Here is a 24,394-nt window from a genome sequence, read left to right on the forward strand (position 1 = left end):
GTGAGGAATGGGGGCAGAGGTCAGGTCACATTAAGGGTGGAGAGCTGTGGATTAGTGAGGAATGGGGGCAGAGGTCAGGTCACATTAAGGGTGGAGAGCTGTGGAGTAGTGAGGAATGGGGGCAGAGGTCAGGTCACATTAAGGGTGGAGAGCTGTGGATTAGTGAGGAATGGGGGCAGAGGTCAGGTCACATTAAGGGTGGAGAGCTGTGGATTAGTGAGGAATGGGGGCAGAGGTCAGGTCACATTAAGGGTGGAGAGCTGTGGAGTAGTGAGGAATGGGGGCAGAGGTCAGGTCACATTAAGGGAGAAGGAACAGTTTATTACCCACGTCACTTAACTTTGAGGAAAGGAGGAGACTTCACCTAAAGCTGTTCAGCTGTCTGACCCACTGGGTGAATAAACTTGGTTTGAGATTTTCCCTGTTGTCCGGTGTATTTAGTACCTAACACTACTGTGTATATTTCACTCTTGTGCACACCTTTTCAGACACACCCAACTGCAATGAGATTAAGGAGAGACTGGGAGTTGTATCTACCCATGTGCTCCAGACACCCACAGTCTGCACTGTAGCTGCTGTCATCACACTGAACCTCATAGGGAATGAACTACACCCAGAAAGGGAGATGCAGACCAGGCTTGTGTTAGTCCCAACCTTCCTCTAACCCTTCTGTGTTTGCAGGTCTGGTGTGTTCAATACGGCAATGACTCCACCAAGCCTTAGAACTTCCTTCTGCCATATCGCTAGGATAAAGGAAACCAGGGTAAGGAGCTAGGATAAAAGGGACCAGGGTAAGGAGCTAGGATAAAAGGGACCAGGGTAAGGAGCTAGGATAAAGGGACCAGGAACAAGACAACTCTAGCTGTAGCCAGCCTGTGCAGCGCTGGAGGTGCCCTCACCGATGGTGCAGTTTGTTGTTATTTTCCGGCGCTTTGGATTGTGCCGCAGAAGTTCCAGCTCTCGCTTGGTGGGCTCCCACGTCGAATACTTCTCCCCTACACCTGACATACAAACGACAGGAAAGAAAACAAAAACAAAAAATAAACTTAAATTGAACAAGCCAGGTAGCTTAACCATAAGCCTGAGAGGAAGTGAATAAGAAATATGGAAACATACATGGCTCAAGGCAGTGGAATCTCTATTAGTGAATACAGGTGTTTTACATAGTGCATGTACAACAAGAGGTGCATCAATGTAGTACACTGTGGATCCCTAAAGATGTACCTACAGCTGAGGTGTCAGTGTGCTACGTTGCAAGCCAGAGGGCCCGACTGAGGCATTAAATAGGGGAAAGAAACTACCTTGCAACTTCCACGCTTTCCTTTGTTCCTCTTTGGCAATCTGTTCCATGTCTTTGTCGTATATGTAGTCTTGGCACACAAAGCAGTATATCCCGCCGTACAATAGATCTACAGCTGGAAGATAAAAAGAAAGAGAGAGAGGAAGAAATTAGATGGGAGGAGGAGGAAGGAATGAATAAGCTCAAGGCTATGTTGGCTAATTTGTAGCCCCCGGGTTAGCTGTTGAGAAAGGTGGGTAATGCAGCTAGCTAGCAGCTACACCACTCTTGAACACATTCTATACCTCTGCAAGGCCAGCTTATGCTGACATCTTTACTTGTCTACCAACACCCCCACCACAGTCAAAGAAGACAGAGTGAGAGCAATGGGTGTCTAGTCAACTACATGCATGCAGGTACCAACACAGCCAGCGGGAGAGAGACACACAGCCAGCGGGACAGAGAGACACACAGCCAGCGGGACAGAGAGACACACAGCCAGCGGGACAGAGAGACACACAGCCAGCGGGACAGAGAGACACACAGAAAACAGGTGAACGCTACCTCTCTATCATATCCTCCTCACCTTTTAAGCAACAGCAGCGTCAATACCTGTTTCCAGTTCCCATGACAACCTGCCTCTAAATTGTCTGCTTGAGGCAGACGTTAAGAGCACCAGGTGTACGTCGCGCGTGTGTGTGTCAATGGTCGGCCGCACGATCAATTACAGTATTAATGTGGATAAGATATGGTGTGACTGAATGTATTGAAAGTGTCCGGCTGGGCCCTGCAGGTATAGGTGAATTAGTGCCAAGCTGTAGCTGATAGCAAATTCAAGAACATCAAGTCTACCTGTAGATTCAATTCACACCAAAACAAATAAAAACTTTGTTCTACAGACGCAATATGCCGTGGATATTGCACCTAAGCCTATAATGCTGATATTGCAGTGAAAAGAGAACTTCCCTGCAGATTGTCACATCAACGACGGAGGCAGCTCACTAATCGAGCGCAACAGGACAGAGAGAGTGAAACACTAGCCTTAGGCATCAGATTGAATGACAGCCACGCTGTCAGTGGTAGGATAAGAACAGGAGAGAGAACGAACAGAGTTGCGTAACAAGGTGAGACCAGGCTTATTGCTGGAGAGAAGACCAAAACGAAAATAAACCAACGGACCTTCAGGTAACCATGGAAACGCAGAAAAGGGAGGGGTAGGAAGAGAAGACAAACATAACACGAGGTAAATAGAAGAACAGACCAAATATCTGAAAGGAAAATGACATTTTTTTTAAAGGAAAATGGAGTGAAAGGATCAAGAAGAGAAGGAATCGTTTTAATTGAATTCTGTAGCGTTTACGAAGACGTTAATTACCCTGCACGCTAGTCTAGTGAGATCTGTCCTTTTCTTCTGCTGCTGCTGTAGTGTAAATCTATCTGCACGCTGGCACATTTTTATTCAGTAGCTAACCTAATTAACACACCAATTAAATCTCCAGAGTGGCTGGGAGGGAGGGCGCGCACGGGCCTGGGCTAGGAGATAACACTGAACTGTCTGTGTTGCCAAGCACATAAGGAAGCCTGCACTGCCGCACCACTAACACTAGCCTAAATCATCCCCCCAACAAGCATTACTACATCTAAACATGGCACAATAACTTTTGTCCATTATTCCCTATATTGGGAGGAGAAAAGCAATTTCTATACACGCACACTCAGTGGACAGTTTATTAGGTACACCACCCGTTCACAAAAAGGGATCTCTCCTACAGAGAGTCACGTTGCCGTGGCTTGTGATATATAGCAGGCAAACAGGCATCGAGGCATTCAGTTACTGTTCCATTGACCGTTAGAATGGGCAAAACAAGTGACCTAAGCGACTGAGCGTGGTATGATCATCGGTGCCAGCCATGTCAGATTCAGTATCTCAGAAACGGCCGGCCGCCTGGGCTTTTCATGCACGACAGTGTCTAGCTTTTACCGAGAATGCTGCAACAAACAAAACACATCCAGTCAGCTGCAGTCCTGTGGGCGAAAACAGGGGTCGAAGGAGAGCGGCAAGAGTCGTGCAAGTCAACAGGCGCAGGACAACAGTGGTGTGCAGAACAGCATCTCGGAATGCACAACTTGTCGTTCCTTGTCGCGGATGGGCTATTGCAGCAGACTACCACACCGGGTCCCACTCCTAGCAGCTACAAACAAGAAGCGACTCCTGTGGGCACGCAGTCACCAACAGCGGACAATTGAGGAGTGGAAAAACATTGCCTGGTCCGACGAATCCCGGTTCCTGTTGCGTCTTGCTGATGGCAGAGTCAGGATTTGGCGAAAGCAACATGAGTCCATGGACCCATCCTGCCTGGTGTCAACAGTACAGGCTGGTGTTGGTGGTGTACCGCCGTCCAATCTGCAGAAACTGCATGATGTCAGCATGGACCAACATCCCTTTTAGAATCCATGCCCTGAAGAATTCAGGCTGTTCTGGAGACAAGGGTCCGAGCTGGCACTAGATTAGTGTACCTAATAAACTGGCCGGTGAGTGTATATCCTATCCTAGCTCCGAGCCGGAGGCCCATTACTTTGCGTTGCAGTGCAGTCGCACAGTACTGAAAAAAGTATTGAAAAAAGGGAGAGGACAAGGCCAATTAGACCCTGGTCTGCAATCCAATGACCTAGCTGCAGCAACCAACTCATTGGTGCCTAGAGTCTAGGTGGGACACGTTCAGCTTGACATGGGGTCTCTGGGTGATCATTTGGGGGTTTGCTGCCATTAAAAAAGCTGTGCTTTCTCTCATCTTAATGCTTTCCCTTGAGGAGAACAAAAGGCCACTGTGTTTATTTACCGTCTCTCTGCTTTATGAAGCAGGCTGGGTGCTTTATTACCCTCCTCCACAACAGTAGAATTAGCTACTTGTGTGAGTAGAGGCGGCGGAGGGGCGGCCGAGGCCTACCTCGTTAAGCGGAGGGGGTAATTAGAGGTCTTTGATGTTTCGGGGGGAGACCTGGCAGTGGGCGGAGTGTTGTGGTGGTGCTGATCAGGTCTGATGTGTTGAATATGAATGTATTAGGAGACTGAGGCAGTGGAGCAGAGCAGATGTTCTATGGCCTCTCCTCTCGGAGGGCAGGGCAGGGCTGAGATGGTGGGACTCATGCTGTGGTCCATAGGGGAGGACCTACACTACAACCACACAGCTCTTTGCTGTGACGTTCTTATAAGCAGGGTTGTGTCGGTTTGTCGTGCATGTGATCATCTTACCTAGATTGTGTCGTTTGTTTTTGGCGTGCTCGTGAATGTGTTTCTTGGTGAAGCAGCCGAAGAAGACGCAGGAGAGGCAGGAGTGGAGCCGGTTCAGGTGGGCGCCGCACATGTGACAGATACACGACTTGGCCTGCAGGGGGCGAGAGAGGGCCACAGGTTGAGGAACACTAACAGAGAAACCAAAATCGTTATCATCCTACACTCATGAAGAAGCTGGTAAGTCAATTAGACTGGATTCAGCCAGTTTATAGTGTATATGGGCAGCCATCAAAGAAATAAGGAGAAAATTGACATTGGTGAAAAGATCGTAAAGAACATAGACAAAACAGGCTAGGTTGCACACCTGGCATCTCTGAGACACAAAGGGATGGAGGGCTAACGATGAAACAACATCCCATTTTCAGAGAGAGAGAAAGCCAGCGTGCCATTTTCAGCTGACATGTTTAGGTTCACTGTCCTTGCCTAATCTCTGCACCTTGGCAGGGTGGAGAAGATTGACAACAGGGTTGCCAGATCAGCAGCTCCCACACCTGCCAAATCTCTCATTTTCCCATACCAATGGCATCGTCAGTCTGGAGATCACAAGTCCACTAAACACAGGAGTACCCATATGAGTGGTGGCTTCAATACAAGTGTCCCCTGTCAGTCAGCCAGGGTTTATACACGTAATTGTCTAGAACCTGCTCTTGAAATAGACCTAGAATCAGAGGTCACCAAACTTTTCTGAGCTGAGATCACTTGGAGTCAAAATGCAGGCCAAGATCTACCGCTCATATTTGTATTTAAAATAATATTTGTTTTATTTTAACCTATTTAAAAACCGTTCTGGAGCAATGAGGTTTGTGCAGTAGGCTATATGCCCAATACATTAATACACTGTCTGTTGGCAATGCATCTATTGCCCTGCCAATGTTGTTCTTCTCAAACCATTTTTGAAATTCTATTTTTAAAAACTTTAGGTATATAATCAGACTGGGAATAGATAATGTGTTGTATTAAATGAGCATAAATTGAAATCATTTGTTTTCTTTATTTTACTGGACTGATGGTGTCTGCATCTGACGGTCAGACTCAGCGGAAGGAGAGCATCAGGGGGTCCACCTCTCAAAGTCAGACCGCACTTCAGCTCTCCCCCTCTGCTAATGCCCCGTACACATTGTGACATATTTCATTACGCTGTACACCATCTTCACGGAGGCTTTCCCCGCTACTGAATGGATAAATGGAGCAAAGATATTTATATTCACTAAACCAAGATAGTTCATCTGTGTCGTTTACAGTAGGAGCAAATGAACCATAGTGGGCAGAACAAGCAAGGCGGTGGACAAAGCCAAGCACAAGCTAGCGAGATCCTATTGGCGTGTTGTAGCAAGTACTTGCATATTTTCTCTGTGAAGCGCACATACTCAATTCAACCTTGCAGTACTAAACAACGCAATTTTTAAAACTTTGGCGAAGTGTCAAATCTATCAAATTTAGTGCACTCGTAAACAAATTCTACACTGAACAAAAATAAAAAACGCAACATGCAACAATTTCAAAAACTTTACTGAGTTACAGTTCATAGAAGGAAATCAGTAAATTGAAATAAATTAATTAGGCCCTAATCTATGGATTTCACGACTGAGAATACAGGTGTGTCTGTTGGTCACAGATAAACAAAAAAAATTTTAAGCTAGGAATGTAGTGTGGATCAGAAAACCAGTCAGTATCTGGTGTGACCACCACTTGTCTCATGCAGCGCGACAGATCTCCTTCGCAAAGAGTTGATCAGGTTATTGATTGTGGAATGTTGTCCCACTCCTCAACGGCTGTGCAAAGTTGATGGATATTGGCGGGGACTGGAACACGCTGTTGTACATGTTGATCCAGAGCATCCCAAACATGCTAAATGGGTGACATGTCTGGTGAGTATGCAGGCCATGGAAGAACTGGGACATTGTCAGCTTCCAGGAATTGTTTACAGATGCTTGTGTCATTGGGCAGTGCATTACCATTCTGAAACGAGGTGATGGCGGCAGAGGAATGGCACAACAATGGGCCTCAGGATCTCGTAACGGTATCTCTGTGCCATCGATAAAATGCAATTGTGTTCGCTGTCCGTAGCTTATGCCTTCGCATAACAGCCCCACCACCACAGGGCACTCTGTTCACAACATAGACATCAACAAACCGCTTGCCGACACAATGCTGTCAACCATCTGCCCGGTACAGTTGAAACTGGGATTCATTCGCGAAGAGCACTCTTCTCCAATGTGCCAGTGGCCATTGAAGGTGATAATTTGCCCACTGAAGTCAGTTACGACGCCAAACTGAAGTCAGGTCAAGACCCTGGTGAGGACAACAAACACGGAGATGAGCTTGCTAGAGGCAGGTTGTGACAGTTTGCGCAGAAATTCTTCGATTTGGCAAACCCACATCTTCATCAGTTGTCCGGGTGGCTACACGTTGTTTACGGTTGTGAGGTTGGATGTACTGCCAAAATTCTATTAAATCAACGCTGGAGGCGGCTTATGGTAGAGAAATTAACATTCAATTCTCTGGCAACAGCTTTGGTGGACATTCCTGCAGTCAACATGTCAATTGCACCCTTCCTCAATTTGAGACATTTGTGGCATTGTGTTGTGTGACAAAACTGCACAATTTAGAGTGGCCTTTTATTGTCCCTAGCACAAGATGCACCTGTCTAATGATCATTCCGTTTAATCAGCTTCTTGATATGCCACACCTGTTAGGTGGGTGGATTTTCTTGGCAAAGGAGAAATGCTCACTAAATTTGGCATGAAATTTGAGAAGCTTTTTGCACATATTGAACATTTCTGGGATCTTTTATTTTAGCTCATGAAAAATGAGACCAACACTTTACGTTGCATTTATTAAAACATGTATTTCAGTATAGTTTTGGGAACAGGAAAATGTATTGAGATCAGATCTTTCATCGATGACAAAACGAGCAGAATGTCGGCCCAGTTTCACCTTAGTTCCATCTTCTCCCACTACCGGACTTCCTCCCACTACCATATTTGGGGGTGAGAAAATGTTCTAAAAATGCTTCAGCTCGATAGCCCATATTATGTGTCTGGGTTTCCCACAGACAGGTCACAGTGAAGCGTTTGTAACGCAAGATGGAGGAGAGCCTGTCTTTTGTCAGAGATATTCCTTTATATTTAAGACAGAAATATGTTTCAAGTTATAAAACATGCTTTGTTTATAACTTTTTCCTCAATTTGTTTCTCTAACTTTATAGCAAGTCAAGCTAGCTTGCAGAGCAGCTATCAAGCCAAAAGCTAGGCTAGGTTGAAGATACCGCTGTAGCTAGCAACCTCCACATAATAATTATCATCAATAACAAAATATCATTACCATCCCAATAAACTTAAATGGGAGACAGTCAATTTGCTTTACAGCCAATGTGTAGCCTATTATTTAACATTACCCTTAAAGTAGCACTCACTTACAGGAATGGGTATTTGTTTACAAGTTGCTAGCTATCCCATAAAGCCATCACCAAAAACCAGTCATCTTCTGTGGTTTGGCCACTTCCTGTTCTTCGATGGACTCTGGCTGGACTGAAGACGACGCAAAGTTTGGAAACATTCAAAGTATTTGAATTAAGTATCAACGCGGAAGCTACAGACACGCTGACCTGAGCAATCCGACTGACTCATGGTAGGCCTATAGGTACACTTGATTTACTCTTCGGGCACGATGACTATGCAGAGTTTGTATGCATGAAATGGGAACACTTTGCCTACCAGGCACAGGGCAGCTGAAATAAGTGCATCTATTGCCAAAAGCAGTAGACAGAAAAGAGTGGGAATGCAAAGCTTTATCATTGTTTATTCTAGAAATGTTTCACAATCGACTAGGAATGCCTTGGAGAACGACGAGTCGATCGGCCGTTTAGTAACCACTAACCTAGATTTTTGGATCCCTTTTCTTTAGGCTGCCGTTAGGGTAACATTACTGTCACGGTTTCTCTGCTGTACCATTTTGCACCGAGACCATGTCGCCGTGTTAAAGCTGTCCTGCCAGGGTGTCCCTAGCGGCACGCCACCTGAGTGAGCCGAGAGATCACAGGGACATCTTTACACCTTGACTATTGCCTCAGCCTCAAATATCACACAACACAGTTGGTGAGGAGCAGTGAAAGCACAATCACAGTGTGTGTGTGTGAGAGAGAAAAACAAAAACAAGACTAGAGCAGGGGGGAAAGGAGCGAAGAGGAGTGAGAGGGAAAGAAAGAGGGATGCCAAAGTCAATCCTGCCTGATCTAAGCAGAGCCTTGAGACTCAGCAGCTGATCTCCGCCAGACCAGAGAGGGAGACGAAGAGAGGGAGGGAGCAAAGTAGAGCGGGGGATGTAGAAAGAGAGGACGGGAGCAAAGGGGAGCGGGGATGTAGAAAGAGAGGACGGGAGCAAAGGGGAGCGGGGATGTAGAAAGAGAGGACGGGAGCAAAGGGGAGCGGGGATGTAGAAAGAGAGGACGGGAGCAAAGGGGAGCGGGGATGTAGAAAGAGAGGACGGGAGCAAAGGGGAGCGGGGATGTAGAAAGAGAGGACGGGAGCAAAGGGGAGCGGGGATGTAGAAAGAGAGGACGGGAGCAAAGGGGAGTAAAAGCAGCAAGACGTGAGAGAGAGAGGTAGGACACAGAGGATGTGGAATCTGCAAAATGACTGGAAGAACAATGCATTCCTCCTCATTTTTTTGTTTGAGTAATATAATCCAGCCAAAGACCTAGGATCAGGTTATCTCCATAAAAAGAGGAAATACACACACCCCTAGTCTGACACACACACACACAGAGTACTGGGTGTTCTGCACTGCAGTACAGCTGCTCTCAGCCTCCCTCGGTCTGTCCCAGACTCACAGCTTGCCCTCAAACATCCTTTGAGATCTCTCCTCCACTATTCACTCCCCCTCTTCTTTCTTCCTTTCCGTCTGTTCCTCTCATCGTGCTCTTCACTTCAGCCATCTGCATTCCCCATCCTCTGTCCCTCTCCCATTTTCTATTTTCTTGGGCTCATGAGTGGCGAAGCGGTCTAAGCCACTGCATCTCAGTGCTTGAGGCGTCACTACAGACTCCCTTGTTCGAATCCAGGCTGTATCACAACCAGCCGTGATTGAGAGTCCATTAGGGCGGCGCACAATTGGTCCAGCGTCGTCCGGGTTGGCCGGTATAGGCCGTCATTGTGAATAAGAATTTGTTCTTAACTGACTTGCCTAGTTAAAAGGTTAAATAAAAATGCAAAATAAATATTCACACACTCCCTTCTTCAGGAGAGAAATGCTGGTTAAAATGGCATGGGGAAGTCTTTAAAGCCTCTACATTTCTAATGGTTGGATTTTGGTTACTTTGAAGCAAGTTAAGAAGACATTTCTCACGATTTGAAGTTAAATGTTCAGGTTTCAAACTATACAGCCTCAAGGTTACATGGTAAAGTGGTGGCTGATAGCTTTCCTACCGTTGACTAGAGCCTACGCACTCCAATGGCAGGCACGCTTTAATGACCAGTTGAGATTAGGAGGAGAAAAAAAATAAATAGGAAAAAAAACCTGCCCTTTTTAAAAATCATGGCCATCAAAACAGTTAACAATTCTAAATGCAATCGTGTGTTCATTCTTGCACAATGATCGGGCTTATAAAAGCACGTTTCACTTCCAGTACCAGCTTTATGACCTGCTCTCGCACCATCTGATAGGTGATGGGCCATTCCGCCCCTCAAAACAGGTTCTCTGTATGCTGTGCGTGTGAGAAGATGCATGACAAATAACAAGTACACATGTTATGCAAACTAACTACATAAAGCTAATATGAACCTAGCCCGATAAACATGACCAGTCAAACGTATTTTAGGCAGTTAACATCTCTAACACAGGCCCATAGAGATGTATAGAGGGCACACTTGCCACTACACAGGAAAGCTCTATAGGCTTTGCTATCACAGAAGTGATCAATGGCAAAGATCAGTGGTGCGCCCTCTATACATTTCTATGGACAGCAGCTGTCATGGCATTTCTCTGCTAGCTCGAAAACTGAGGAAACCGGTCGAGGCCGGATCATGGAAACACTCACCCGGTAGAGATAGGATTCTCAAAGTAACGCACAAAGCAACTGTAATATATTACAGTTTGACAAAGCAACTGTAATATTACCCTATTTGAAAAAGTAAAGCGTACCATAATCAACATTTTTCAACTGGTCGTTCAGTACCGTTTCCGTCGATTTTCAAAGTTGCACACCGTACTGAACACAAACCCAGAGTATGGCAGTGTTGTCAACATCCTTTTCTGTTAATATCCTATAAGGAGGTGTATCCATCGCAGCGGTGCCCCCTGACCAGATCTAATAAAGAGGGCTAAAGACAGAGCAGCTTCCTCTTACAAGACTGCTGCTGGCTCGCTATACACTGATACGTCACACACACACACACACACACACACACCTAGATCCTGAGGGTGACTGTGGGAGAGGGTGACTGTGGAACTGGACAAGAGTGAGTGGCCTAAGAATGTTGATTGGTCTTCTTCCGGGATGACATCAGACTTTGGCTTGGCTGGAGCGAGAGAAGGGCTGCTCTGTGTTGGCGATGGAGCATGAGGCAGTGAGGGAAAAAGGGGGCTAGTCAGAGGAAGTGCGACAGCGCCAACTACACAAACATAACAGGAGAGGCGAGCAGCAGGCCGATGGAGAGATCCTCAGTGTACTGACCAACAAAGACAGTCACTTACTGTCCTGCTCGGACCGAGAGAGAGACAGGGGGAAAACTGGGCTAGAACATCTTACACATAACTGACGGCTAGGGCCACCATAACCTGAATCCATTGTGACTGGTTGGGTATATGGAAGGCATACTGCTGCAGAGGGATAATGTGAAAAATGGAGGGTGACTTGGAGAGAAGAGAAAGAGGGAGCGAGAGAGGGACCTAGAGAGAGAAAGAGGGGGAGGACATGGCAGCAGAGGATGAATAGTGACAGTTCAAACGCATGCAGATGAGGCGAGCTTGCTGCTGTGAGCCAGCATGGCTGTGAAGTGCAAGGCATGATGGGATAGAAAGCAATAAAATCAGCTGTGTCCGAGAGATGGGGAAGAGAGAGCGAGAAAGAAGAGAGGGATACATGGAGTTGAGAGAACAGGGGAGAGCCCTTGGAAGCCAAAGGCCATGCAGCATAGTTGATGGTTTGCACTTAAAATTTGCTAACCCTCAGATCCTTCTCTCAAGAAACTTTACTGAGAAGAATCCATGTTCACAGCAGCATCCCTAATCCATCTTCATCCGAAATCTAAAGTAAACAAAAATGGAATACCTATTCTTTGGCTATAGCTCAGAGGTATATATATATATATATATATATATATACACACACACTGAACAAAAATGAAAATGCAACATGTAAAGTGTTGGTCCCATGTTTCATGAGCTGAAATGAAAGATTCCAAAAATGTTCCATTCACACAAAAACCTTATTTCTCCCAAATGTTGTGCACAAATGTATTTACATCCCTGTCAGTGAGCATTTCTCCTTTGCCAAGATAACCCATCCTCCTGCCAATATTTATCTATGGAGATTGCATGGCTGTGTGCTCGATTTTATACACCTGTCATAAACAGGTGTGGCTGAAATCGCCAAATCCACTAATTTGAAGGGGTTTCCACATACCTTTGTATATACAGTGCACTTGAAAGTAATGATTTCTTCACTTTTTGTTATAGCCTTATTCTAAAATGGATTATATTGTCCCCCCCAATCAATCTACACACAATACCCCATAATGAGAAAGCAAAAACAGGTTTGAGGAATGTATAAAAAATTAAAAACTGAAATATCACATTTACATAAGTATTCAGACACGTTACTCAGTACTCAATATTTTTTTAGGTATGACACTACAAGCGTGGCACACCTGTATTTGGGGAGTTTCTCCCATTCTTCTTTGCAGATCCTCTCAAGCTCTGTCAGGTTGGATGGGAGCATCACTGCACAGCTTTTTTCAGGTCTGTCCAGAGATGTTTGATCAGGTTCAAGTCCTGGCTTGGCCACTCAAGGACATTCAGAGACTTATCCTGAAGCCACTCCTGCGTTGTCTAGGCTGTGTGCTTAGCGATGTCATGTGGGAAGGTGAACCGTCGCCCCAGCCGGAGGTCCTGAGCGCTCTTCCTCAAGGACCTCTATACTTTGCTCTGTTTATCGTTCCCTCACCCCTGACTAGTCTCAAGATCCCTGCCGCTGAAAAACATCCCCACAGCATAATGCTGTCACTACCATGCTTCACCGTAGGGATGGTGCTAGGCGTCCTCCAAATGTGACGCTTGTCATTCAGGCCAAAGAGTTCAAACTTGGTTTCATCAGACCAGAAAATCTTGTTTCTTATGGTTGAGTCTTCAGGTGCCTTTTGGCAAACTCCAAGCAGGCTGTTTTTAAATGAGTGGCTTCCGTCTGGCCACTCCACCATAAAGGCCTGATTGGTGGAGTGCTGCAGAGATGGGAGAACCTTCCAGAAGGACTACCAACTCCACAGAGAAACTCTGGAGCTCTGTCAAAGTGACCTTCGTGTTCTTGGTCACCTCCCTGAACAAGGCCCTTCTCCCCCGATTGCTCAGTTTGGCCGGGCGGACAGCTCTAGGAAGAGTCTTGGTGGTTCCAAACATCTTCCATTTAAGAATGATGGAGGCCACTGTGTTCTTGAGGACCTTCAATGGTGCAGAAATGTTTTTGTAGCCTTCCCCAGATCTGTGCCTCTACACATACCCACACATTCCATTCGAACTCACAGGTGTGTGCCTTTACAAATCATGTACAATCAATTGAATTTACCACAGGGTGACTCTAATCAAGTTATAGAAATGTCTCAAGAATGATTATTGGAAACAGGATGCACCTGAGCTCAATTTCTAGTCAACTTCTGAGCTCAATTTCTAGTCTCATAGCAAAGGGTCTGAATAATTATGTAAATAAGGTGTTTCTTTTGTGTGTTTTTTTATAGATGCATATCTGTATTCCCAGCCATTAGAAATCCATAGATTAGATCCCAATGTAATTATTAAAATTGGCAGATTTCCTTATATGAGCTGTAACTCAGTAAAATCCTTGAAATTGTTGCGTTTATATTTTTGTTCAGTGTATATCAAATGACAGCATGTATATAAACTCAACAAAAAAAATAAACGTCCTCTCACTGTCAACTGCGTTTATTTTCAGCAAACTTAACATGTGTAAATATTTGTATGAACATAAGATTCAACAGCAGACAAACTGAACAAGTTCCACAGACATGTGACTAACAGAAATTGAATAATGCATCCCTAAACAAAGGGGGGGTGGTCAAAATCAAAAGTAACAGTATCTGGTGTGGCCACCAGCTGCATTAAGTACTGCAGTGCATCTCCTCCTCGTGGACTGCACCAGATTTGCCAGTTCTTGCTGTGAGATGTTACGCCACTCTTCCACCAAGGCACCTGCAAGTTCCCGGACATTTCTGGGGGGGGGGGGGGGGGGGGGATCCGGGCTCTTCGCTGGCCATGGCCAGAACACTGACATTCCTGTCTTGCAGGAAATCACGCACAGAACGAGCAGTATGGCTGGTGGCATTGTCATGCTGCAGGGTCATGTCAGGATGAACCTGCAGGAAGGGTACCACATGAGGGAGGAGGATGTCTTCTCTGTAACGCACAGCGTTGAGATTGCCTGCAATGACAACAAGCTCAGTCTGATGATGCTGTGACCCTTCACCTCCAAATGGATCCCGCTCCAGCGTACAGGCCTGGGTGTAACGCTCATTCCTTCAACGATAAACGCGAATCTGACCATCAACCCTGGTGAGACAAAACCGCGACTCGTCAGTGAATAGCACTTTTTGCCAGTCCTGTCTGGTCCAGCGACGGTGGGTTTGTGCCCATAGGCGACGTTATTGCCGGTGATGTCTGGTGAGGACCTGCCTTACAACAGGCCTACAAGCCCTCAGTCCAGCCTCTCTCAGCCTATTGCGGACAGTCTGAGCACTGATGGAGGGATTGTGCGTTCCTGGTGTAACTCGGGCAGTTGTTGCCATCCTGTACCTGACCCGCAGGTGTGATGTTCTGATGTACCGATCCTGTGCAGGTGTTGTTACACGTGGTCTGCCACTGTGAGGACGATCAGCTGTCCGTCCTGTCTCCTTGTAGTGCTGTCTTAGGCGTCTCACAGTACGGACATTGCAATATATTGCCCTGGCCATATCTGCAGTCCTCATGCCTCCTTGCAGCATGCCTAAGGAACGTTCACGCAGATAAGCAGGGACCCTGGGCATCTTTCTTTTGGTGTTTTTCAGAGTCAATAGAAAGGCCTCTTTAGTGTCCTAAGTTTTCATAACTGTGACCATAATTGCCTACCGTCTGTTAGCATCTTAACAACCGTTCCACAGGTGCATGTTCATTAATTGTTTATGGTTCATTGAACAAGCATGGGAAACAGTGTTTAAACCCTTTACAATGAATATCTGTGAAGTTATTTGGATTTTTATGAATTATCTTCGAAAGACAAGGTCCTGAAAAATGGACGTTTCTTTTTTTGCTGAGTTTACATTACATCAATTCATATTCCAAGCAAAATGCTGCCACTTGTTTAAGCATTTGTGTCTGTCAATTATGACGATGCATTAATATACAACAGTGTGTGTGAGAGACTGTGTGTGTGTGTGTAAGCCACTCCTCCTACCTTTGCTTTAGGACGGATGGACACACACACCCCTCTCCAAAACCCAGCAGAGACTGGGCATGTGGTCAGCGACCTGCAACTATCCAGGACTCGTCTCTCAAGAGGTAACAGAAATTACCTTGAGCCCCTCATCTCAACCAGCATCCTGGAGGTCACGTATTCGGAACACACTCGCTGTGAGCGTTTATCAGCATGAAGAATGGCTGCTGGTTAGTGTGTGTTGGAATGATTGCTGTACTGTTGCTATATAGCATACTACACGGCCATACAATCCCTGAAATAATATACCTACCCTTTGGAGAGGGTACTTAAAACAGGACATGTTTGACAATGGATTGAGTGAATTCCTTGACGGGCCGTGGTCCTCTGAATCAAGCACTAAGCCTAGGCTACACATTGAAGATCATCAAAGCCAGGACCGACAGACAGCTTCTATCACCAGGCCATCAGACTGTTGAACAGCCATCACTAGCCAGTTACCTGCCTCGTACTCTCCCTGCACCTTGAGACTAATGCTCCATGTACAGTGCATTCAGAAAGTTCAGACCCCTTGACTTTTTCCACATTGTGTTACAGCCTCATTCTAAAATGGATTAAATTATTTCCCCCTCATCCATCTACACAAAATACCTCATAATTGACAGTGAAAACATGTTCAGTAAATGTTGTACATTTATAAAAAACAAATACATTATTTACGTAAATTCAGACCCTTTGCTCTGAGACTTGAAATAGCGCTCAGGTATTTCCTGTTTCCATTGATCATCCTTGAGATGTTTCTACAACTTGAAGTCCACCCGTTTTCACTTTGTCATTATGGGGTATTGTGTGTAGATTGATGAGGGGGAAAAAAAACCTATTTAATACATTTTAGAATAAGGCTGTAACGTAACAAAATGTGGAAAAGGTACTCTGAATACAATGTATATAGTCATTGAATACTGATCACGTCAGGTCCTATTTATATTACTGTCTGGACATCAGTCATTGTAATATACATATTTTATTTTCCAAATGATATGCTGTACACACACAAATGTACATTCTGGAATGGGAATCATTCTGACATTTGTTTAAATGTTTTTATTATTTGTGTTGTATTTGCTAGACATTCTACTGCACTGCTGGAGCTAGTATGACAAGTATTTCACTGCACCTGCAAATCTGTGCACGTGACAAATAAACTGATATTTGAAGTTTCAGTAAAGAAAGTTAGGTGGAATGGACACATGGCCGAATGAAGGTTATGATTTTGACCATAGGTATTAGGTGATAGGCTTTCCTCAACTATCAGATCACTCAAAAGACCCATCTGCCAGACGATTTCATGCGAGCGAATTTCAAAGTTAATGGGGCATAGAGTGGCTGGTCAAAGGCAGTGATGAGGACAGTACACGGTGCATTCAAAACAACTGCTTCCATGGAGCAGCCTTCATAGGCTTTAGGAGGTGGGCACTGCCTGTATCATAAGAGAATGACTAGGTTGATGTATGGAACAGGTAGTGAAAAAGTGACAGGGAGGTAATACCTGCAGTTATTTTAATACATTTCTGTTTCAAAGGGTTTCGCTACGGTGTGCCTTAGTGAACACGACCTGGATGGCATGTCACCTCTCTGTGGGTCTGTTCCTCTCAGAACAGAAATGAGGCGTTTAAACAGACTGATGATAAAATCAACTGCTCATTAGGAGGTCCAGCCCAGATGGTCAATCCGTTTGTGGTTCTCTCCTCATCCCTGCATCACTCACTCCACTTACCCTAATTGAGGTATCCATGGAGCAGGGGCGACTGTGTGTGTGTGTGTGTGTGTGTGTGTGGGGGGTAGTATGAAAGGAGAGCTGAAGGAGAAAGAAAGAGGTAGAGAAAGAACTTGACAGAAAGAGAGGGGTAAAAAAAACAATAGATATTCATCAGTCTGTGTCGCTGCCATTCCACAACCCCAGATCGCCGCATCAGCCCTGATTAAACAACAAGCCTGGTCAGTGACAGCTCTGAACACAGGTCTCCCCATAACACACCACCACCCAGTGGACAGGTGGGTTTAGATTACCATTCCACACATGGTTAAATATAGATTCCCGGCCTAACGCAAGATGGGGTGGCGTGGAGTCAAACAACTAGAAAGCAGGGATGCTAACTGGTGGGGGCCCAAAAAGGTGATGGTTTAGCACAGATACACACAAAAATATATATGTTGGTAAACTACAAGAAAATTGGCCTATTATCAGAGTGGGGTTGTCACAATACCAACAATGTGATATCAGGCCAAATATCACAGGGTTTGCCCTGCCCCAGATGCCTGTTTAACATACGTTCTGCATGTGTGCTGCACAAAAATCTTTCCCTGATATTCACACCTCTCCTTAATACAACACACTGAATTTAACTTCACATTTTCTCTGTATAATAGAAAAGGCCATTGCTGAAAATAGCTGATTTACTCATATCCAAAGGCCTACCTGTGATTGGGCAGGAGGAATGTAATAAGGAATAATAATGCATAAATCAGCTACATTTTCATTGTAGCAGGGGAAAACAATATGAAACCATCTTTAGCTTACTCTTCAGACAACTTTACACAGCCTACAATCTCTCACTTTCTGTCTCCCACACACACACAGCAGTCATTCTCGTTCGCACACACACCAAATGCCAGGCACCAAACAATTTAACACCAGAAATAGAGATTGATTTGACTCAGATTTATCTTTGAAATACATTAACTAGGCAAATGTATCCGACCTTTGAAGCATCCGAGTAGGTTATCTATCCCTTTTCTGTGCCATCCAAATGTGTGCATAGCCAAGGTCCCATGTGGTTAGCTTGCTAGCCAAGTAACATGACTAAACAAGATTGTTGGTTTGATAAACAATTTGCAGCCTGGGAGTACGGGAAAAAAAAAAAAAAAAAAATGCCCCCGACATGGTTTATAAAATGACATAAAACGTAGGGCGATTCGCGGTACAACGGAGAGAAGGTAGCTCCACTAGAGAAACTTACGGTTGTCAGGGATGTAAAAGGCGCAAGGATGACTCACTGTGCCCTCTTTTTCCATCTATGGCAGCAGAACTCAGAGGCAGCGTGACTACAAAGTCAGACTGGTCTGCTTGTTCTTACAGGAGATACGTATCCACTGGGCACACACTGCAAGCCGCTCCAACCCCATCCCTGTCTGCACATTCTAGCTCGCCATCACGGCTAAGTAACATTAAAACGGATGGAGATGTGCAGAAAGAACGGATGGAGAGAAGCAGCTGAGTAGGCTATACGGCTGGTTAGGGGGGTGCAGCAGACTGCTCACGGCTGTCACATTGGTTGAAGCACTCATTCTGATATGACAACACTCGCTGAACTCAGATATTCTACACACCACGCTCAGTTGGTAGAGCGTGGTGTGTGCAACGCCAGGGTTGTGGGTTCGATTCCCACGGGGGGCCAGTACCAAAAAAAAAAATGCATGAAATGAAATGTATGCATTCACTACTGTAAGTCGCTCTGGATAAGAGCGTCTGCTAAATGACTAAAATGTAAATGTATTTGTAGGATGCATGCATTCTGTGCTCAGTCGTTAACTTCGATATGAGAAACATACACCATTGTTTAGTGATCTGACAGGGAGAAGATCTGTTTGTGCCTCTAACAGTTAAGACAATTTCGTTATTTTTTCTGGGACAAGCCACAAAGCACATTCCACCAAATAGTATCACAGTTTAAAAAAAAAAAAATACATCTCTGGTAAAAAAGATGGAGTTGACGTCCGTTCCCATGCCTATCCCCAACTCAAACAACCAGTGATGAGGACTCAGAATGTTTTTAGATGGTAACCATCTCACTAACACTGGCTACAGTGTGTGTGTGTGTGTGTGTGTTGCGGTTAGCAAGCTGAAGGCCCTGAGATGAAACAGAATGAAACCATTTGGAAGGAAGCTACACTGTACACATGATACCAATAAACCCTTGAACCCACAGAGAGAGAGGCCTAAAAGGGGAAACAGACAGGGATTCTAGCTTCATTACCTCAAATATTTTCCATTGTGCTCCTAAATGTGTGTGCGCGTCTACATTTTTCAACTTAGGCGTACACGTGCTCCTTGTAAAAAAAAAAAAAAAAGTTCAGCATAGAGCCCTGCACCCCTGCTACATCTACATCGCAGCCCTGAACAGACAATACTGTTACATGAGGACTACGGTATGCAAACTCCTGGGGTTAGTCCAACCACACACACATGATATCTGGATTGGGTCAAAAGAATAGACAGACATTGCTGGCTTACTGCTTGTGTGAATCCTTCACTGCAGCCTCTCAGTACCACATTATGAACTCGGGCAAAACGCTTAGTGGGTTTAAGACGGTCTAACCTTTGAAAATGTGTGTGAACGGAGATGGTAGGCGATGCACTGCCTACCAACACAGTGACACCAACAAGTGGAGGCTCTAGTCTAGCTAGAACGACAGCAGTTATATGACGCATTGTGTGGACACAGACAGTACTGCATGAGAATTCTAATGCAGACTAGCCGAATATGCTTTCAGACTATGGTCTCCCAAAGCTGTCTGAAAATAAACTGGTGAAAAAAATATTTGGTGATTCTCTCCTACTGTGTGTTAATACGCAATGCCTGTAGCCAATGGAAGCATCGGTTAAATGATCATGATATGGACATACACGCATGCATATATTTTTTTTTACAATAGCCAACTACGTTAGTTATATAATATCCCCAGACCCGACTGCACTTGGCTCATAAGGAACATAAGATAATCGTATTTTGTCTGTACGGTTGCGCGGGGGCGGTCGGTGATGAGCGCAGATGGCACACGGAAAAGTAGAGCTAGCAAAGGAATTGTACACTTGGATGAAATAACCCAAGTACTGTGTTCATGTTATTCAAGAAGCATGCAGATTGCTGAGATGTACGTATTTTCTGTGTAGCCTACGATATACTTTCCAGACAGACAAGCAATGTAGCTAGCGGGGGATGCAAACACCGTAAACAGAGTAGGGACTGCTTACAGGCGCGCACACATGAGACGTAGGTGGTTAGATAGTATGTTAAAGGTCTCTCTCACACACACACACACACACACACACACCCCTCAGTGGCAATCCTGTCCAAAACTGCACCCGCCCGCTAGTAAACGTACAACTGCCCAAGCCGAGAGAAACAGACATGCCTGAAAATGTGCACTGTAGTTAACGTTACCTAGCCAACGTTCGACAAGTGTTATGGTGGTAACCCGTAGCAAATATCACTAGTTAGACCTAACGTTCACGATAGCTAATTGACTAACCAGGGTCTGTCACACACACACTTGTATGAGCTGCCTCTTCGTGTGTGACTTGGTACTTAGACATAGTGATGTGCGAAAGGTAGCCTGTTAGACGTCGAGGGCAGTTCTCTTGAGGAGCAGTCTGCTGCTGCATGTTCTGAGCTAGTCAGCTAACGTTCGCGTTTAAAAAAATTACCTTGCGTTTCCTGGTTTCGGCAGATCCACTCCACACAAAGCATTGGTAAATAACCCGTAGATTCTGTTTCCAGTTATCCACTTTGAAACCGTTCACATGGGGGCACCCGGCTGGACTCATGACAGAAACAACATTCGTTTTGCGTATTTTTATCGATGAAACGTGCACCGTTCTTGTCCTACTACATATAACTCAAGTCTGTAGAGTTATTGTAGTTAGCTAGCTACGTTGGATAGCTGTCTGGTTAGCTACCGATTGTTCCGATTCGGCTAGCTTGAGAGTTAGCTAGCCACGGCTAAACCAGAGGAAAATGCAGTACACATCAATGCAATCCTTGAGTAATCCCATTTCCGAATGTTAACATTTCTTCTGCAATTAAATCCAACATTGGGTCGTATTTCTCGTTGTCTCCACTTCGGTAAATTGTTAGTCCCAGTTGTTTTAATGGTCGGCAATGGAATTTCAACAGAACACCGCGAGCTTTGCGGCAAGCCCCACCTCATTCATACCTCTACTGACCAATGGAAAGGAAGTACCTGGTTTTAATAGAGAGGATTCTATTACAATGGCACGGGTTGCACGGGGCGGAACCGTACGCCTTATGTCTCGTTATCTTTTCCATTAAATATATGTTCGAATTTTCAAACTCGTTTTCATTGGGAAGGCAGATAAAGCGTTTTTATGAAAAGCAACCACTTAGGCAGGTGAAAACACCGAATCATACTCTGCTCCGCGTGCTTAACCGAATAACAGAGATTGAGCCGACTTCTCCGTCGGCCAAAACGGGGCAACCCTCTCGTGACCGTGAGAAAGCCAAGTTCCAAAATAAATGCAAATCACTTTTCACCCGTTAAATGGGCACCCGGTGCAGCTTAATCGACTCTCCTCCTTGGCGTGTCCCTATTATGTCTTGCCCCTATGCGGAAACTGATTGGCTCAATTCTTTATTACAAACCATATCCGCCCGTCAAGCGATTCCCACTGGATACATAAAAGCACTGGTGACAAATACATTAATTACAATACATCACTCTGACTGTACCAAAGATACTTTAACTATCCCTTTTATTTGTGACTGTAAAATATACAGTTCCATCTTCCATATTTAACGCATTCACGTCCAGAACACATGTTTGGTGTAAAGGCATGACATTTGGTTGTCAACATACTGTCCATTCGGAAAGTATTCAGAGCCCTTGACTTTATCCAAATGTATTTCTAAAATCAATTACATAGTTTCTCACTAATCTACACACAATACCCCATAACGACAAAGCAAAAACATTTCTTAAATGTTGCACATTTACATTAGTATTCATACCTTTTACTCAGTACTTTGCTTTAGCACCTTTGGCAGCAATTACAGCCTCAAGTCTTTTTAGGTATGACGCTACAAGCTCGGTGCACCTTTATTTGGGGAGTTTCTCCCATTCTTCTCTGCAGATCGTCTCAAGCCGTCTCAGGTTGGACGGGGAGTGTCACTGCACAGCTTTTTTCCAGGTCTCTCCAGAGATGTTCGATTGGGTTCAGGTCCGGGCTCTGGCTGGGACATTCAAGGACATTCAGAGACTTGTCCCAAAGCCACTCCTGGAGTTGTCTAGGCTGTTTGCTTAGGGTTGTTGTCCTGTTGGAAGGTGAACCTTTGCCCCAGTCGGAGGTCCTGAGTGCTCTGGAGTAGGTTTTCATTAAGGATCTCTACTTTGCTCCGTTCATCTTTCCCTACTCTCGTAGTCCCTGCCGCTGAAAATAATTCCCCACAACATGTTGCTACCACCATGCTTCACCATAGGGATGGTGCCAGGTTTCCTCCAGACGTGACGCTTGGCATTCAAGCCAAATCTTAGTTTCATCAGACCAGAGAATCTTGTTTCTCATCGTCAGAGAGCCTTTAGGCAAACTCCAAACAGGCTGTCATGTGCCTTTTACTGAGGAGTGGCTTCTGTGGTGATTGGTGGTGCTGCAGAGATGGTTGTCCTTCTGGAAGGTTCTTCCAATGCCACAGAGGAACTCTGGAGCTCTGTCAGAGTGACCATCAGGTTCTTGGTCAACTCCCTGACCAAGGCCCCCCATCTCCCCCGATTGCTCAGTATGGCCGGGCGGCCAGCTCTAGGAAGAGTCTTGTTGGTTCCAAACTTCTTCCATTTAAGAATGATGGAGGCCACTGTGTTCTTGGGGACCTTCAATGCTGCAGACATTTTTTGGTACCCTTCCCCAGATCTGTGCCTCGACACAATCCTGGCTCGGAGCTCTACGGACAATTCCTTCGACCTAATGGCTTGGTTTTTGCTCTGACATGCACTGTCAACTGTGGGACTTTATATAAACAGGTGTGCGCCTTTCCAAATCATGTCGAATCAATTGAATTTAGCACAGGTGGACTCCAATCAAGTTGTAGAAACATCATGGATAATCAATGAAAACAGGATGCACCTGAGCTCAATTTCGAGTCTCATAGCAAAGGGTCTGCATACTTAAGTAAATAAGGTATGTTTTTTAATATAAATTAGCAAACATTTCTAAAAACCTGATTTCGCATTGTCATTATGGGATAGTGTGTAGATTGAGGACATTTATTTTTTATTCCGTTTTAAAATAAGACATAATGTAACTACAATGTGGAAAAAGGAAGGGGTCTGAATACTTTCCGAAGGCACTGTAGTTAGTACAAGTGTCCAGACAGGCCACGTTGGCCAAATGTTACAATTGTCATACTTCCAATGTCAAAGTTGGATTTGAGAAAATAACTTCAGCATATGCATTTTGAAATATGACTTAAATTGTTTAAAAGCAACCACTATTTTTATTTGACCCGTTCTAAGCCCAATGCCAAATATATGATTCAAAAGGTATAGTATGAACAGTTATTGCATGTGATTTGTAGTGAATATTGACTGAAGTAACCTGTGCTGACCTGTGTGCTGTCTGCGGTGGATGTTTTTGGTTGTATCAAAACACCAAGTCGCCAGACAGACAGGACCCTATCATGGCTGTTTATGTTAAATATAATGTAGAGTACTATGCACGACATCACCATGCAGGAGCAAGAACTCTAAAGATGGATGGAGAGAATGTAAGGGGTGAGAGACACCCCTCGGGAGGGAGGGAACACAGTTCCAAAGCTGAATAAGCCTTGGAGATGAACAGATCACACAGAGAGGAGCAAAAGGATAGATGAGATGATTCTCCTTCACTCCATTTCAGGATTAGTTCTATACAGTGTATCAGCAATGATGGTGCTGAAGAACGGATAGATTGCTCATTCTACAGGTAATAGACTTGCTAGGCTAAGAGTTCTCATTTTCTCAATCCCCACTCTTTAATTGGCCCCTATTGGAATGTATCAGGTTCCTTGTATGACCCTTTTTAATGGGTAACATAAGGGAAATTAGGTTTAAGTACCTTCTCTTCTGTTACTGACCTTAATGGGTATTGCCTCCACCCACTTGGTGAAGTAATCGGTTGCCGTCAGACACCAGCTGTTGCCATTCCTGGATTTCGTGAAGGGTCCGATGAGGTCCACCCCTAACATTTAAAGTGTTAAAGAGTAGTTACTTTATTCTTAACCGTATCATACAGTATACAGATTTCACGTATAAGAATACTTACACAACGTGCAATACTAAAAACCACTAAAGTGATGGAATAATGACAAAATGGCAACAATATACTCAGAAAAAAGTGAGAATTCAAGTATAC

At 44.8% G+C, this 24,394-nt stretch overlaps 1 protein-coding gene across 2 annotated transcripts in view; it reads right to left on the reverse strand.

Annotated features, from left to right (window-relative positions):
• Positions 1-21,197, reverse strand: part of usp22 (ubiquitin specific peptidase 22) — a 37,296-nt gene extending 16,099 nt beyond the window's left edge. The window contains exons 1-4 of one of the 2 annotated variants that reach the window (XM_029706297.1): positions 20,699-21,197; positions 4,533-4,665; positions 1,302-1,415; positions 900-1,001 (exon numbers count right to left, since the gene is read on the reverse strand). In XM_029706297.1, the coding sequence (XP_029562157.1) occupies positions 900-1,001; positions 1,302-1,415; positions 4,533-4,665; positions 20,699-20,818 (469 nt within the window). In that variant the 5' untranslated portion in view covers positions 20,819-21,197. Of the gene's footprint in view, positions 1-899; positions 1,002-1,301; positions 1,416-4,532; positions 4,666-10,715; positions 10,743-20,698 lie in introns of those variants that run through there. The other variant, XM_029706303.1, reaches the window with a different exon arrangement.
• Positions 21,198-24,394: the final 3,197 nt, after the last annotated feature.

This window comes from Salmo trutta, chromosome 2 (assembly GCF_901001165.1).
Source record: "Salmo trutta chromosome 2, fSalTru1.1, whole genome shotgun sequence".
Taxonomy (NCBI): Eukaryota; Metazoa; Chordata; class Actinopteri; order Salmoniformes; family Salmonidae; genus Salmo; species Salmo trutta.